This window comes from Daktulosphaira vitifoliae, unplaced genomic scaffold, assembly GCF_025091365.1.
Source record: "Daktulosphaira vitifoliae isolate Bord-2020 unplaced genomic scaffold, ASM2509136v1 Scaffold_4, whole genome shotgun sequence".
Taxonomy (NCBI): domain Eukaryota; kingdom Metazoa; phylum Arthropoda; class Insecta; order Hemiptera; family Phylloxeridae; genus Daktulosphaira; species Daktulosphaira vitifoliae.
The window spans coordinates 32077048-32094567 of record NW_026099575.1 but is presented as its reverse complement, the minus strand read 5'-3'; the positions used below and the strand labels follow the sequence as shown (position 1 = coordinate 32094567).

Sequence of the window (17520 nt, the reverse complement as noted above, 5' to 3'; positions counted from 1 at the left end):
GCTTATTTTTTTGAAAATTCGACCCTTTACCATTCTACAAAGGTGAATCAAAATAATATATTTTGCATAAGAAGCTGACTTTTGATAATGTTTAGGAAATACTTCATATTTTAAACATATATTAAATTAAAGTCATTGTAACTTTAGTTCATACAATTTACTACAAATTAAAAAAAATTGAACTAATTATACTGATTTTAATTTTTTAGTTATCTAGTATGAGTATGTATAAATTAGACTTGTTCTATAAACAACAATTTAAGTCCATCACGGATGTCTTTAAAAGACGTTATAATGATTTACTTTTACAATTTATGGAAAAAACAAAACTTGGTAAGAATATACTCCGCGCGAGTAAACGATGCAATACGGAGGGTCACTATGGAAACCCTAGTAACTGATAAAAACGCCGTTTTAAATCATTACCATCAATTTCATAACAATACTGTAGATAAGATTTCATCTAACTAATAATTATTCTTAATAAACATCAAATAATCGAATAAATCGTGTATTTTTACTAAAAACATAAATTTTAATTACCGTTATTAATGATAAATATCGAATCATGATGATTCAAGTAATTGAAAGGTCGATCATTTTTTAATTTCTAAATTTTCTTATACCAGTATTTTTCGATATATTGAATACCTCCAACTCTATTTAAAATTTTCCTCATAAATATTCTGAACCTACGCTCCTGGGTAATGGACTAAGTCTTATTTACTATATTCATTATTTTTAAAATTATTTTGTACACTTTTAAATACAAAATAATTAAATAAGCTTAATTATACAACCATTTGAATAAAAATAAATAATGCAATTGTTAAAATATCTTGTATAATAATTTATTTAGCTTTGTTAACTTCTTGAAAATTTTTTCGATCATTGATCATATTTTTTATTTTTATCGAAAAAAATTCGAATGACTATGTCAAAATTTTCCTTACCAATACTCATTTTTTAAATAAATACATTTTTTAATATTACAACTCTTTAAAAACTAATTATAGTAGGTTCATATACGTTTGATGGTAAAAGTTCTTAACACATATAATAAAATGCTTAACCTTTAAAAATTAAAAAATCAAATTTACACAAATATGTATTTATAGAGAGGGTAATAAAAAAATGTATTCGCTAAAAAGACATTACACTACCCAACGCTTATGAATAGTATCCATGACTATCTTGGAACCGCCGTTATATTTTAACGGGATTAAATAAAATTATAGTTTAAGTATTATTTTTCATTTTATAGTTGAACCTTTGCAGCTTCGTTGGTGCACTTCTAGACGATTTGGATCAAAAGTCCTCTGACATCTGTCACATGGAACCAACTGAGATAAATATGTCTTCCAATACTCTTCTCTTGTTGCTTCTTGATCCACACTACCCGTTTCTGTAAAAATAAATTTCATAGAATAACCTTGAAGCACATAGATATGACACATTAACAGTATGATATAACTAATTTATATAAGTTACTAGTATCTATATAAGATAAATATTAGATAGTATCTAGTATATAACTAGAGCTGTAAAATTTCCAAAAATTTAATACTAGAGAATTCACAACCTTCTGAAAAGTTGAACATTTTCATTTAAAAGCTTTTATTTTACTAAATTCTTTTTTTAATCAGCTCTAAATTTAATTTGATAAAGTTATGGATTATTTCATATACAGGCGGAATAGATATAACAACTTATAACTTTATAGTAAATTTCATTGTATTTTTTTTTTTTTTAACAATTTTTGGATTCTTAAACTACGTGAAAAGCATTCTTTTATTTGTTTTTAATAATAAATAAAATGTTTTTTTTTAATTTTACAATTATTTAGAGCTTTTATTATAAAAAAATTTGATGAATTGATAACAATTTTTCAGTAAATTCGTGTTGAGTTACAATCATTTTAATACATACAGTGAGTATGTAGCACATGTGGATACAACTTGTGTTTGTGTATATTAATAAAACATCCTTCACATACTTAAAATACATACCCTATTGATTTTGATATTTAAATATGCTATAAGCAATTCAAATACCGTTCATTTATAGGGTATTTACAATTTGCTTTAACTAAGATTTAATCTAGTTGATTTGTTTTTATTTTATATCGCTAAAAGTATTATAATTTTAGATATTATGAAATTATTAATTTTATGTTTAAAATTAGAATTTTATTTGCAATGAAAAATGTGTTATTTAATTTTAGGTTTAATAAATATTTAATTGTTGGATGATTAGACAAGTTACCCTATTTATATTTTCTTTAATGGAATCTATTTAAAGTACCTTTATTTTGATATAAATGAATAAAAGCATATTTAAGCTATAAATAAATATATTTAACACATTTTTTTAATTTGAATAACTTATTTCATGATTTTTAATGTATATTATATTAAATTAGACTATTACCGTTTTTACTCTGTACACTTCAAATAATACTACGGGTGAACTATTATCAATTTACTATGAAAACTTTTTTTTATAGAAAATTCTAATAATTGAAGAAATTTCCATTTGAATCAAGTAAAAGTTATATTCTATTGTACCCAAATAGGATAAATTATAACTTTAAATAAATTTGATTCGTTATTAAGAATATTGGTACCATTGTATTTCCGCCGGTCCCTACTAGACCCTAGTCCTAATAATATATTGTTTAGATACCTGAATTAACAACAACTTCTGGTTTAATAGGTACTGGTCTCCTTAAATGTGATGGCAAATTATCATTTTCTCGAATCCACTTGATTAAACACTGTGGTTCGTGTATTCCAATTGATGCAGAACCAAATAGTCGACCACAAACATAACAAGGCTGTGGTTTCTTTTTGGGTTTCTTATCCATAGCTGACGATATATTGAGCTAAATCATAGTCGTAAAAACAATCAATTCACAGTGTGTCTTTATGCAATATTTTATGGCTGTGAATTACAATAGAAAGAGCTTTTTTTTTTTTTAAACATGCACTTTTATACAAATCTAATACGTCGTATGTAACGAGTTTTATAAACGAAATAAAATACATTTTATAGAATAATATTTAGTTCTACGATTCATGTCAAGGAGTATAGTAAAAAAAACTATTTTGATTGATGAGTAAACTTCGAGGGTACCTACCGACTATACTTAAAAAATCTTTTATTAAAACCAGTATAGTAATATCAATTCAGATGAATTGTTACAATTGTTTGAAATACAATGTTAGCATATGACGACATTGATTTTTACCCATGCCTTTTATAGTTCATAATCGCCAGCCAACTTTATTTATAAGACAATAAATACTTCTTTTTTATAATTTACTGGTAATTGTATTGTTGATGCGACTCATTTATATAAATGCAGTTTAAAACTTAACCGCAATGAATTTACTCATTTAAAAGCTACGTAGACATAAGCCCTATTATTGTTTTTTAACTTTATAATTAATAAGACTTGGAATGAGTATAACTTATTAAAAATGATATGGGTTTGCAGTAGTTATTATTATTAACTTTAAATAAATTTACTTATTCAAAACATTTAATTAAAAATAAATTACGTATTACAGTCCAAAAAATTAGTTCAATAAGAAATAATAATTTTTTTTCTTAAAATTTACGAAAAAAAAATTAATAGCATAGAAATATAAAACATATCTAGGTAACTTCTTTTTTGTAATGATTAAAAAATTGTTATAGTTAAGTAGAAACACATTTTCTATAATTATTGAACTATTTGAAATGAAATAAATTAAAGTGTCAAAGTTCTACCCTGGTATTTTTCAAAGAGTTTCATAAATCTAAATATTGGAATAAATGTTTATAAAGAGAGTTCAGTAAGTAAGAAAACGGGTTTCTATTGTTCTCATTGTTGTATAACAATTGTCTTGTTTCCTCACTTTCTGAACATACTATATATATTAATACCATAATATATTCATGAATCCTATTATAGCTTCTTTACTTAAATACTTGACTAAATGACTTTACGTCCCACTCTAATTAGACTGTATAACTTAATAAAATAAAATATATTTATTTACTTTTTACTTACTGTTGGAGACATATATTTTTTCTTGGCTTCAATACAAACTCTGGTATGAGCATCCAGTCTATTTGCTAGGAACTTACGTTGGCAAAAATTACATGGCACTAAATTTGACTAAAATAATTGAGTAAACTATTAGACATTATATTTGTATTTAAATTTATTTAATCAATTATGCGAGTTGATAATAGGGTGTTGAGATTTTATACAGAGAAAAAATATCTTGTAGTCATCGTAGACTCGTATTAAAAAATAAGTTAAGTCATTGTTTATTGAGGGATACTTGTTATGTATTAAATACGTTAAATTAAAGTTTAGGCGTATTAGTAGAATATTGCGAGGAGTAGGAATGCATTCTATAGAATAATATGTACACAACCATTTATAATAGTTGATTATTCCATAAATGAATAAACCACGTCATGAGTCATGCATTCTACCCACCCAAATTCGATGCTGCTTTCGGTTTATTGAACTTAAGCATGTTGAATTTTATTCATAACTTTGGTTGTCATATATTAAATATACCTGAGTAGTTTCCCATGCAAGCCGATTCCAATCATCAGATGAACCTATTTGATTTTCTTTTGGTTTCTGTGGGATTGCTCTTTGTAAATGTTCTGGCAGCTGAGAATTTTCCACGATCCATTTCTAAAAAAAATATAGAGTTTGGTCATTAATAAAATAGTCTAGATAGTCTTTTGGACATTGCTTAAATCCATTTAGATGTCTATTAAAATAAAATTAGTACTTCTGTTTTTTCGCTAAGTTGACTAAACAGTTATGACTTACTCATGCCATTTTTAATAGATACGAGTATATCAACAATTATATAAAACGAGATAGGTAAAAAAATATTCCCAGAAAAAAACCTCAGACGTTAGTGTTCTTATTACTTTTTAATTTATTTTCGGACTGTAATAACAACGGATTTCGCAATATTTACAATTGTTAATATCATCAGATAGAAAATATGAATTATATAAATTTATGTATTATTATATAAAATAATTAATAAATAACAATTATTTCATTTTGTTTTAAATTAAAGTTATAAAAGTATAAAGAATTTTTACTAATCAAACATTATATTAATTTTCACATTAAATACGAATTAAAGAATTTTAGATTGTTTAACAAAATAGTTTGTATTAATATTTTGAAAATGAAGAAAATCATACACAAAAGATAAATTTAAGAGAATTTACTTATTTTAAAAAATCCAATTAATTAAGTCTTCTTCAAAAAAAAGAAATTTTACATTTCATAGTTTTGATATAATAATTATTGACATTTTTATCAACCCATTAAAATTAATCAATTTTAAAATTAGCACCCACGATTGTGGGTTGTTATTGAATCTGGTAATTACTAAATAAGATACGAGTTGCTTAATTTTAATTATACAATGATGTAATATTTTAACCACGACTAAGATTAAATATTCTTACATTGTGGTTTGCTCAACTTAAAATATATTATTTAATAAAAAATTCTCCCAATATATATTTTTTAGTTCACCGTAACTTACATTTTTTAAAACTAACTAGTTAAAATACATTTATATTAATAAAATTAAGAAATTAGACAATAGCAATTTTGTTTAATAAATGATTTAAGTTTATTTTTATTTTATGTAAGTTAATTCTTTCCACAAAACTGTCCATTTTAAAATTAAATGCAAATTGGTATTATGTGTTCTTTAAAGACACATTGTGGCAATTTATAATAATCATATGTTTAAAAGGTTAATAAAATGTTCAATACTGATGGTTTTAAATTTTTCCTAAATTTTTAGAAGTCTCGGCAATAAAATGGATTTTTTCATTAAAAAAGATATTTCAAAGATAGATCTTATCTTATTTTTCCAACAAGGAAGTATAAGTCCATTATAGTATTTTGATGATTTTGTAATTAATTATATGGTTTTGTGAAATATTTTTAGGCAGTTAGTTTTATTTGTTGAAAAAAAGTCAACTATAAAAGCAGATTCACATTGAATTTTTTTTAATTACTCTAAATACATAATTTTACTAAATTATACATTGAATTAATTTTGATTCTATATATTAGACCATAGGCTACGATTGCAAAAACTAAAACCAACCACTAGTTGTATATGACATCCTTTTATGAACAATAGGACTATAGTACCGCTCCGAAAACCGTATTATAAATTTATTACGGACTTCCTGGATGAAGGAAATCCTGTACCAGGTGAGCACACGCCCATTATCATTATTTTTTTTACTATTTCGCTGAAGTAATTATATTTTATCCATGATATAAAATACACATTGTCAAACAAAAATAAAATAAGATTCTCACAAATTAACATGGACGAAAGGGGCGAAAATAAACGATATTAATAATTGTTGTTTACGTCTCCCACGTTTAACCTATTTCAGAGATAGAAACAAAACACTATTTTTGATACACATCATGTGCCTATTAAATTTAAAATTAAAGTGATTTTTATTCATAATATGTGGGCATAGCTCATACTCATCCATACCCGCAAATCGTGGGCCGTAATAGTTCATAAATATAACAATACTTAACATGAAGAAGTTGAACTATTTGTAAATTTTTTTATCCTAAGATTTATTATTTTACCGATATTTCTAACTTAAATTGACCTGGATATGTTTTGACTCTAAAGACATAGTAAATAACACAATACTATTGTACTCAGATCTATAGTAATAAGCCTATGTACATACACATATCAATCCTTGTTTTACAGACAAAGGATATTGAATTACAACGCAATTGTAACATATTATTACAGAATAATCAATTGAAAGGGTTGTATCGATAGAAATTTGAGGTATTTATGCAATGACAATAATAACAATACTAAAACCTAAACTAATCGATAAATATAAATTCAAGTCCAAGGACACAATTTAAGTAGGTGGATTTATGTCACATATATAAAAAGAGATAGAATTGCTCAAATTGACTACTTGTTTAAAACAAGTACGGATAATTTAGTAAATTCTGTTGATAAAAAAATTGTTTATAAAATTAAGACAAATTAAATGAACATTTAAAGAAGTTAATTTAATGTCATATTATATTATATATTATTAACTATGGGTATACTAAACATAAATCCAATGCACTTTATTTAAAAATTAAAGATTAAATATTACTAAAAATTATTTATATATTTCAAATAAAATAAAAATAGACATTTTCATAAACATCACAATGATTTCACGTCATATAAGGCCACTAAAACATACAATCTTTTAAACCTCAATTAAATACTACAAACTTAAAATATTTTGAGAGGAAAAAAGCATTGTATTTTGTTTAAAAAAATATTAGATACTTAAAATTTTACTAAAAACAATATTTAGATATGAATTAAATTTTTGAATTTTCTCACCAGAATAATAACGAAAACAAAATTAAATTTTATAAATATATTTTGTCTTTAATAGGGGCATAGGGTAAGGAAAATTTCACATCCTCATTACAAAAAATTTGTTCTTGTTATCAAATAAATATCAATATATAAATAAATAATATTAAAGATAATGGGTAGAGAATTTATAATCAAGCTTACCTTTCTATAAATAATCTATATCTATGCCTTAATCCTTTGATATCATTAATAATATAGGTATTTATATGCTATAATTATAAATGCTCTATAAAAAAATTAAACGTCTTTTTATTGGTAAAAATTAATGTGTTCTTTACTTTACCTTAAGACATTGAGGCTCGTGAAATGGCAGTGAAGCCGTACCAAATTCCTTGCCGCATAGGTAGCAAAGGACCAGTCTTTTTCTTCTAGCTGAGCCTACAGTCATCGGTGTCCATTTATCAAGTTGGTATTCTGCCTCGTCTTGCGTGGGAACAGAAATGGGTTGAGCGCGCGGTGGCGGTTGTGGTGCCTGTTTTTTTACAGTACTAGACTTGACCTTGACCGGCAGGTTACTCTTTTTTTTAGCCGCCTGTTGTACTTTAGCTTGCACTTCTGGTAAACTTAATACACTTTTCCTATCTTTAGTCTTTATTCGATAAGTTCTATTGTTTAATTGTTGTTGTTTTATAACATTTGTCCTTCTTATGACTGGAGGCTGCAGATTACTTTCCAATTCCAACGGTTTATCCAGTTCAATTAATTTATTTAACACTAGCGGTTTGTCCAGTACAGCTGTACTCGGCCGTTCAATTTTTTTAACACTTTCGTGCTTGGTAGATGCAATAAGCGGCGATGTTAGCTGTGGTTTATTGTTTGTTGACACTTTTTTTGTTGGTGCCTTCACGGCCGAATTAGCATCTTTCGAAATACTCTTCAGCCCTATGAAAAAAAAACAAATACTTAAACCATATGGGTAAACGGCCAAACCGTTAAATAATGATTACCATTCGATTTGCATTACAAATTAAGTTTAACGTGATTTTTAAAAATATATCTAAATAATCGTACAGGTAAAACATTATTTTAGTTACTGCCAATCTAAACTGTGATTAATATAATTCTAGCATAAGTTAAAATATAACATAATAAACAGTAAAATTGTGTATCTAATTAAATCTTTTAGCTTCGATACGAAGATAAGAAAGTTTTAACATGATGTATTTTTTTTATGTTTATTTACAAAAATTTTCAGAGCTCACTTGAGACTGATTTTAATCTAGTTGAACCTATCGTCAGCAAAATTTGAAAAACCATCAATTTTATGAAAAAATATCTCAAAATTATTCTACTGTAAAAAATGACATTTTCAGTATCTTTTTCTTCTTTAATTTAAAAAAAAAACTCTGATTCCAATAGATTATACAAGAGACAAAAAGCTTTTCTATAGTATAATTTTTATGAAATTTAATGAAAATCATAAGTACAGTAATGGTTTGAATGAGACCCACGAATGTAAATTTTTTTTTCATCTTAATTCTATTAAAGTATACTATAAAATTTAAAAAAAACCATCCCACGATAGTTGGAAAAATGATAATTTTTTTGAAATTTAACAGATTTGGGTCGAAGCGTTTTAAAAATGACTATTAGTGTCATTTATACATAAATGATATCTGACAGTGATAAGTACACTTGTTCCAACTATGCCACGATCCTACTGTGCTCAGTTTTTACTTCTATACAGTTGTATAGTTACGTCAGAATTTTGAATATTGTTTGAGAAAATTAATACACATTTTAATACAAAATGAATTTTGATTACTTAAAATATAAAACTGTAACATTGGAGGGTAATAGAGAATTCAAGTCGTAAATCCTTTATTAATTTAATTTTATCTATGTAAATGATGCAACAACATCGCCTTACATTTGTGATAATACCTCTTATAGTTTGAAAATTAATTTATGTTGTTAAAATTTATTAATACTAAATAATATATTATTAATTAACATTTTTTAATTAAAATTAATTTTGTTTCTAAGCAATTTTTGATTGAATACTTATGATAATTTTACATGCATATATATTTCCATATACATTAATTACCTCATACGTATATATATAATGAATTATATATGTATAATGAAGGCGCATAAGTCTGTGGCGGAGCCAAGTATTAGATAATAGATAGGAAAATAATATTCAAAATTCATAAATTTTTTTTTATATATCCTTTCACTTATTTATGTAAAAATCTATTCAGCTCAGTGGGATCGCGTCATAGTTGGGTCAATAAGTTAACGTTATAACTTAATAGTAATAATGAGTTATAAGTAATAGTTGGAAAATAATAATCATTTTTCTGTCACATCTGAAAAATAATACAAGTGTAGACAGCAATGGCGTATTTAGAAATTTTTATGGGAGGGGGTGGTTCAGATAACTTTTAGAATATAGAGTAGCAGGGAGAATCATTCTTCTACTACCTCCCACTACTATGATTTTATATCCAAGGGGGTCCGGACCCAATGGTTCCCCTGGTAGATACTTCGTATCTACTAGATGTTACGGCGTATTGACCTAGTACCGAAAAATAAAATAACCTCATCTAATAATTATGATTGGTAACCCTAAAAAATATGTACATACATATAAACTAGTTGCTATAGACGACGATTGGTTTGTTGATAGGTAAAAATCAATAAATATATTTCAATTAAATTTAAACACGAAAATTACTCATAATTAGTTAAATTTCTATAATTTTGTGCACTAAATTAACAACATAAAAAAACAATGCATTAAGATAACATTGAATTTTCTAGAATAATTTTGTAATTTCAAATATTTCAAGTTTTGGCGGGTCAGCGCTTGACATCTCAAGAAGAATTACTCAATTGTGATACATTTTTTTATTTCCCATTAAAAAAATGTTACATGCAGAAAACTATGATAAAATATAAGTTTAAAATTAATTATATTTTAAGAATCAAAATTCAAATTACTATTAATATTTGTATTTATCTTGATTTTCCATATATAAATGTTTAAAATAACACAAAGGTTATGTAATGGCATAACTTAAATTCTGGGCGAACAACATAACCAAATCAAAATAAAAAGCAAACCAAGTAAAGAACCCATTTATTATAGTACTATCATGAAATTTTTTTTATACTACAACTCTTTCATTAAATTTTAAGAAATTTAAAGTGATAAATTATTTCTCATAAAATGTATGTAAGTATAAATGATATAAAATATGTTGTCATAAAACATAGAAATATGAACTTATTAGTAATTTTAGTTGTACTAATTTCGTTACAATAATAATTTTTTATTAGAAAAGACATTTCTGCAAAAAAAAATTTCTTTCCTTACTAAACTAATTTCTTTATTTATATTATACTACCAACCTCTTAAATGTTGTTTGATTTAATATTATATTTAAAACACAGAACTTTTAATAATTCAAACGTTTGTAATGAAAACAAAAAAACCTTATTATTTACCTACAATGAAGAGAAACCTAAGTAAAGCTTCGACATTATCAAATCCAACTATGTAAATATGAGAGTAAGGAATTTTTAATTAAAATAGAATTACACAAGAAAAAATGAACTAACTCGAAATCATCATCTTCTTAAGAATAGATGGAAACTTTTTTGGTTTCATGGTGTTGGTGGTCTCCGTAGATTTCTCCATTTGCTTTATAGTTAAAAAAATTGATAATTATTAAAAATGGTTAAGAGAACATTTGTTCGATTTTTATACTATTCAATGAATATAAAGACATTATTAAATTATTAATGCATTACAAAACACAACAGACGACGGTTGCACGCAAAGCACAACTGAAAGCCAACGGTTACCATCCGCAGAATGCCACTTACTGACCTTCATCGCTATCTGGTTGCCGGTGCATAGCACACAATGAGCGACATTTTTTGCAGTCTCTTGTTCAATGCCTTTAAAATTGTATGTGAGATCAATTATTGTTTTTTTTTTTTACAGAAAACTTAAAATTTTACGAAATACTGTTTAAAGTATTCCCAGAACTTTGGTAAATATTTAAATAAAAATCCTTATAAATGAAAATGAACTTTTTGATAAAATAAACTGTAAAACTTATTAAACCCTTCAAAATAAAATTTTAATATTTTAAGGTTTAGAAAAAATGAGTTGCGTGAAAGTTGACATCAAAGTTAATAAAAAATTACTATTTTTGTAAAATAATTTTTTTTTATATTTTTAACTTAATAATGCTCTAACTTTTTCAAAAATGAACATATCAATATAATTTTTTTTTATATAGATGCTTGATGTCTTTACTTATCATTTGGTATATTTTTTTTGTAAATCTGACACTTAACCTGCCCACAGGGGGGGATTTAAAATGACAACTTTTTCACAAAAAATTTACTTTTTCAACATAACTTTTGAAAATGTTCCGGAAGGTCTGACACTTTTATATATATCTTAAATTAAAGCTAATGTAATATACTTTAATTTGAAAAAAAAAAATTTGACCTCTGGACTTGTCTTCATGGCGAAAATGGCTACCGAATGCTTTTTTCGTGTGAAAATTCTCGATTTTATTATTTATATTATATTTAACTTTATAATGCTATAACTTATTGAAAAGTTTATGGATCCACACAATTTTTTTATGAGAAATAATATTTTTTAATAAACCCTTTTTCATTCGACATACTTTACCTTAATCAGGATATTAATAAGGAACCAGCAGATCAAGTAGCTTTTGGAATAAAACACCAATTTTTTTAAAATTAAACACTATCTAAAGATTTGCATCGAAGCGTTTATTTTTGATAGTGATTTTAATCACTGTCAGATATCATTTACTTGATCCAACTATGCCACGTCACCACTGTGCCGCGACCCCCCTGTGCTGGGTTTTTTATACCTATGAGTGTCAACTTAATTTGTTTAATTGCAACATACATATTTAACTAACTTATCAAATAGAAAATTATCTAATTAAGAAAATGACTGGCCGTTAACAACTTTTGAACCAGTACTTTTACTATTAACATTTTTATACCTTGGTGGGTGGAAAGCTGCGGCCTAGAAATAGTAATAACTTTGAAATAATGGGTCAAAAGTTGTTATCGATCAGATGTTTTTTAAATTAGATTATTTTTCATTTTCTATGATAGTCAAATATATATGCTTCCTTTAAAAAAAATAAATTTGACACCCTTATAAGGGATAATGGATAAATTAAAAAAATAACTAATAAATTATAAATCGAGAAATCGAGAAATATATGAAACTCATAATTTAAAGATAGTTGTATCAATATAATTATTTTAAGAGAAATCGAGTGGTTAACGTTAAAAGAATCGCATTTGTATGTAAAATCTATTATAAAAATATATCTAACTAATTAAGTCGTACAAATCGTTTACTTCCAAGACATTTTCAGTGTATTTTTTAAAAAGAAAATAAATGACGAACTGAATAAAGTTTTTCATTTAATTCTTTCATTGTAATTTTTTTACCAAAATTTCCCTACAAAATGATTTGAATCTTCTTCTTCTTCCTCGCCTTAATCCCAACTACTTAGGGTAGACCCTACAAAATGATTTGAATACAAAGTTTTTTGATATTATAGGTTTTAAATAATTGTTTATTTTTATTTTACTTATCTATTTATTAATTTCATCATATAAACACCAACAATAAATTTTTCTTACCGATATCCATAAATACTCAATGATATGGTTGGTTGGTATTACAGCAATATAAATAAACAGTTTGGAACATAACACCTTTAAAATATTCAACTAAAAGTTTTTTTTTTTATCGCTTTATATGCCCATTAAGGGCCACAGCGGCCTCTCCCAAAGAAGAGGTTTCTTAACCATTGGTACTCCAGAACGGGTGGCTAGTCCGTTAAGAAAAAAAGTTTTTTTTTTTAACATGTATAAATATTAAATTTTACTGTTGTGACTGCAGTGTTAATTTCTCATAAAAATAACAGCTAAGCTCGCATAATATAATTGAATTTATTCCTTCAGTTCAAAACTAAACAATATTTTAAAACTAACGATTAAGCATAAATAAAAGAATAATCACTGTTTTTCATGTGAAATATGTTAATGTAGCATCACACCAGCGACATACGGTCATCGTTTAAATACAATGATAACTTTATAGTAATGTAAAATTATGATAAATGAACATATCATATGTTAAAATATAAAATGGTCTATGTAAACTGAATATCACTTAATTATTTATAATCCGATTGTTGAAAATAATTTTTTAATTAACGTCTTTATTACATTTTTTTTCGAGTAGCAATGACGTTTATGAATAGTGTGGAATGACAAGGTTAATCGAAATCTTATTCGTGGTTCAAGATTACATGATAATTACAAATTCAAGCCGAAAGAGCTGCATAACCAAAAACAAATTATTGATAAAAAAATGAATCAGTATCATTTTTACTTTACATCATTCAACTATGTAAGAATAGTTATTTAACACTATAATAAGCCATAAAAAATATAGTTTCGCAAATATTTTTCCGGCACTTGTTAAAAGAATTTTTAGTGAAATTTTAAATAATTTGAAAAGTAAGTGAATAAATAAATTAATTAAAATTAAACTATTTTAATTATAAATTAAAAAATGCTTAAATAAATGTTTATTCTCCTTGTGTATAAATTGACGCCATAAATAATATAAAAATATTAACTAGGGACACTGTGATTTTCATAATATTTTATGATACATCCATTATTTTACATAATATGTTCATTTTGTTCAGAAAATATCTATGTTCTATTAAAAATTGATCAGGGAGAGTAGTGTCTTTTTCTTTATTAGAGCGAAAAAAGTCTAAATATGTCTATACCTTGCTTTATAATAACAAACTACACTTCTAATATTTTTTTTTCGAGGTGATCTGATATTCATTGTATCTTAAATTATGCGTCACTTTACATTTAATGTACAACTTTAATATTTTAAAAAAAACTAATTTTTTTATAATCGAATTAAATTATTTCACACGCCATATTTTAACTGATTATATTTATTAATGTCATTGATATATATACATATTCTTGAGTTGCATTTGTTCCTTAAATTTGCCAATTTCTATTTTGAATCTTGTCATGGCTTTAGTACAAAATATACTAACTTAAAAAAAACTAATTACTTTTATCTGTTTTTTCATATATTATTGTAATTTTAAAAATGTATTAAACCAAAAAAACGAAATAAAAATTACTATTTTTTTATTGTATTGAAAAAAATATATATTGTTACACAAAAATAAATAATAGTAATAAAATCAACACTCAATTTAAAATCATTAAATTTATCAAATAAATAAGCACATTGAAGGAAATTGTTATATAATTCAAAAGAAGCAAAGAATAACATAGGAACACAACGGGAAAACGTTTATCCGTATAAACAAGATAGATGGTTAACAATACTATTGTTTATATTATATGAAGTAAAGCGTAAAAAAATATATTTTATACTTTGGACTTGTTTTTATTTTGATTCAAGCACTGAATTTTCCAATATTATAGTGTACATCTTCAAAGATGTTTATAAAGAAAGAGATGAGTCAAACTACTTTAGCTCAATGAATGTGTTTTTGTGAATTTATCCATTATATTGCTTTGAACTTTAAAACCTGATATAATCAGACATGATTTCAGTATAGATAACATATATTTTAATGGTTAAAATTTTTTTATTATTTTTGGGATTAGGTGAGAATAATAAAACACGTATTTAATTATTTGCGATGGTGGTCAGTGAGGCACACAGTTCCCATAATTTATACATCTGATCAAATCGTAGAAAAAAAAGTTTTTGTTAATAAGTCACATCTAAGTATTTGTTATTTTAGTTTGTGATACCATTTTGTGCAAATAAATTCTTTAAGGTAAAACTGAAGTTAATATAAATAAAAAAAGATTTTTAAATTAATAGTACATTAAGGTATAAATTAAATGTTGATAAGACACATATAAACCAGATATCTACATTGTTTGTTGATTAAAGTAAAAACATTGTCCAAAGGTCAAAGATATTTGAGATATAGTATTAACAGGTCAACTGTACTACTTGAACGTGAAATAGAGTGAACAAACCTTTTGAAATATAGCTAAGTTAATTTTCCAGTAATTGTTCAGGTGTAAATATAAAATTTTATACTACATAATGAAACTATTAAAATTTATTTGGTCTAAGTTTCATGGAAATTTTAGAATTGTAAGTAATAATAAAAAGATACTACAACCAAAAATTTTTTCTGAAATATTCAATCCAATTTTATAAGCTAGAAAATAATTGATTTACATAGTCGTATGTATTGCTTGTAAATTGTCATTACTTAGTAAATTAGAAATAAAAAAAAAGTTTTCTATAACCAAACAACTTTTTTTATGTATTAAGTTTTTAATTTAAATTAATTTACTCTAAAATAATAATAATAATAATCCATATTTTAATTTCAGATGGAAATGAATAAAGATGCGTTTTCACTCGAAAAAGAAGAAATGCAATTGGCCAAAAAGGTATTTGTTTCCAATGATTTTATAATGACTAAATTGATATGATAGTTAACTCAAAAAAGAATTTTTTCAATTCTATAGTATGTGATAATTTTCCCTTATAGGTACGAATACTAAAAAAAAATTCAAGATGCTAAGTATAATTTGTAGCTTTTAAAAATATTTTCATATAATCAAAAAAGGTAATTAAAAAAAAAAATTTGTGGCGTCAAGTAGATAAAGAATTCCTCTACTTGCAACTATGAATTATTAAAACCATCACTAAAAGTTTCAGTAATAAAAAAAAATACAAATTTTTATATAAAATAAAAATCCCAATTTTTTTTTCCTCAGATATTTCTAACTTTGTTACACATTTTAAAGATGCTATTGCTGATAATAGTTATTTAATTACAGGAAAAGCAAAAAATGAAAGCTCTGAAAAAAAAATATAACTTGGTATTAAACGATGAAGTTTTAAATTATTTGTTAACTAAAGACAATGCAAATTTAAGTAACAAAGGTATTGTAGGGAAAATATCAGTATTAATTACATTTCCATTAATTATTTTATTATTTTTACTTGTTATGTTATATTTTTAAAATCATTTACACTATTATATTTTATATTGCCTTGATTTGTTTATTTTACTATATTTGTTATTGTTTATATGTTTTATAAATAAAAATTGATTGTATATGGCTTTTTGGTTAAAATTATTTTAAATGCTTTAATGTATAACTTAATATTTTAAAACTTAAGAAATTTTATAATTTAGAGTTAAAATATATATCTTAAATGTAAATTTAATTGCCTACTTTTAGTTAATAAGGCGAAATGAAATTTAATATATTTGCAATACAAAGGAATGTAAATATTTTTTAATATAGATGTTTTAGTATTTAATGCAATTAAAATATTTGAACATCATCATAATAAATTTTATATTATATTTTATTAATATCATACTTTTATTAATGAAAATCTATCTCACTACAAAATATGTTCCATTTAAATTTTTTCTGGGAATTTTACACGTAGTGTTATATCTATATATATAGTAAAACTTTGTGATCTCACAACCTTTTTTAAAAATCTTAAATTTTCTCTGAAATCTAATTAGTAGAGGTAATAATATTTGATGTTTTATTAAATAACAAGAATTTATAATGGTTACATTATAATTTCAGCACTTTATACAATAACGTAATTAGGGGGAGGCAAAAGGGGTAAATAACCTTTTTTTTTTAGAAAAAATAAGGTATTTTTATAAATTAAAATCTGATAATTTAACTTTTTTAGGAACATAAAAATATTATAAATTATGGCCAGGACAGCAAAAATCCTTTCACTTAATTATTTTAAAAGTGTGTAAATTGAAATATTTTGATTTATCACAATGAAAGATGAGTAATAATTATAGTTTTTCGATAACATTATAAAAACATTAAAAAAAATTACTGAAGTCATTTATAAAAATATATCCGTTGAGATAGTTATATGTTAGCACTTAAAATATTAAGTGAAAATGTTTAAAAGAAA

The 17520-nt window shown here is 24.5% G+C and overlaps 1 protein-coding gene across 3 annotated transcripts; it reads right to left on the bottom strand.

Moving 5' to 3' along the window:
* Window positions 1-858: 858 nt before the first annotated feature.
* Window positions 859-13101, bottom strand: LOC126904241 (zinc finger protein 474-like). 3 transcript variants are annotated; one of them, XM_050683056.1, is made up of 7 exons: window positions 12957-13084; window positions 11058-11399; window positions 7771-8369; window positions 4580-4702; window positions 4058-4165; window positions 2686-2884; window positions 859-1405 (listed from the first exon to the last, which is right to left on the bottom strand). In XM_050683056.1, the coding sequence occupies exons 2-7, from the start codon at window positions 11134-11136 to the stop codon at window positions 1254-1256; spliced, it is 1260 nt and encodes a 419-aa protein (XP_050539013.1). In that variant the 5' UTR covers window positions 11137-11399; window positions 12957-13084; the 3' UTR covers window positions 859-1253. The 3 variants fall into 3 exon arrangements, 2 of the variants coding, with proteins under 2 accessions (XP_050539013.1, XP_050539014.1); XR_007703698.1 differs by having other exon boundaries at window positions 1264-1405; window positions 4047-4165; window positions 12957-13101; XM_050683057.1 differs by lacking the exon at window positions 12957-13084 and having other exon boundaries at window positions 11058-11447.
* Between the last annotated feature and the right edge of the window lie 4419 nt (window positions 13102-17520).

What these genes read in the sequence shown, in the direction of transcription:
- LOC126904241 (XM_050683056.1), bottom strand. Translation starts at nt 11,136, where the DNA reads ATGGAGAAATCTACGGAGACCACCAACACCATGAAACCAAAAAAGTTT. An exon ending in TTGCATGGGAAACTACTCAG is followed by an intron (nt 4,166 to 4,579) that starts GTATATTTAATA and finishes CAATTATTTTAG; the next exon opens with TCAAATTTAGTGCCATGTAA. An exon ending in AGAAGTTGTTGTTAATTCAG is followed by an intron (nt 1,406 to 2,685) that starts GTATCTAAACAA and finishes TTATTTTTACAG; the next exon opens with AAACGGGTAGTGTGGATCAA.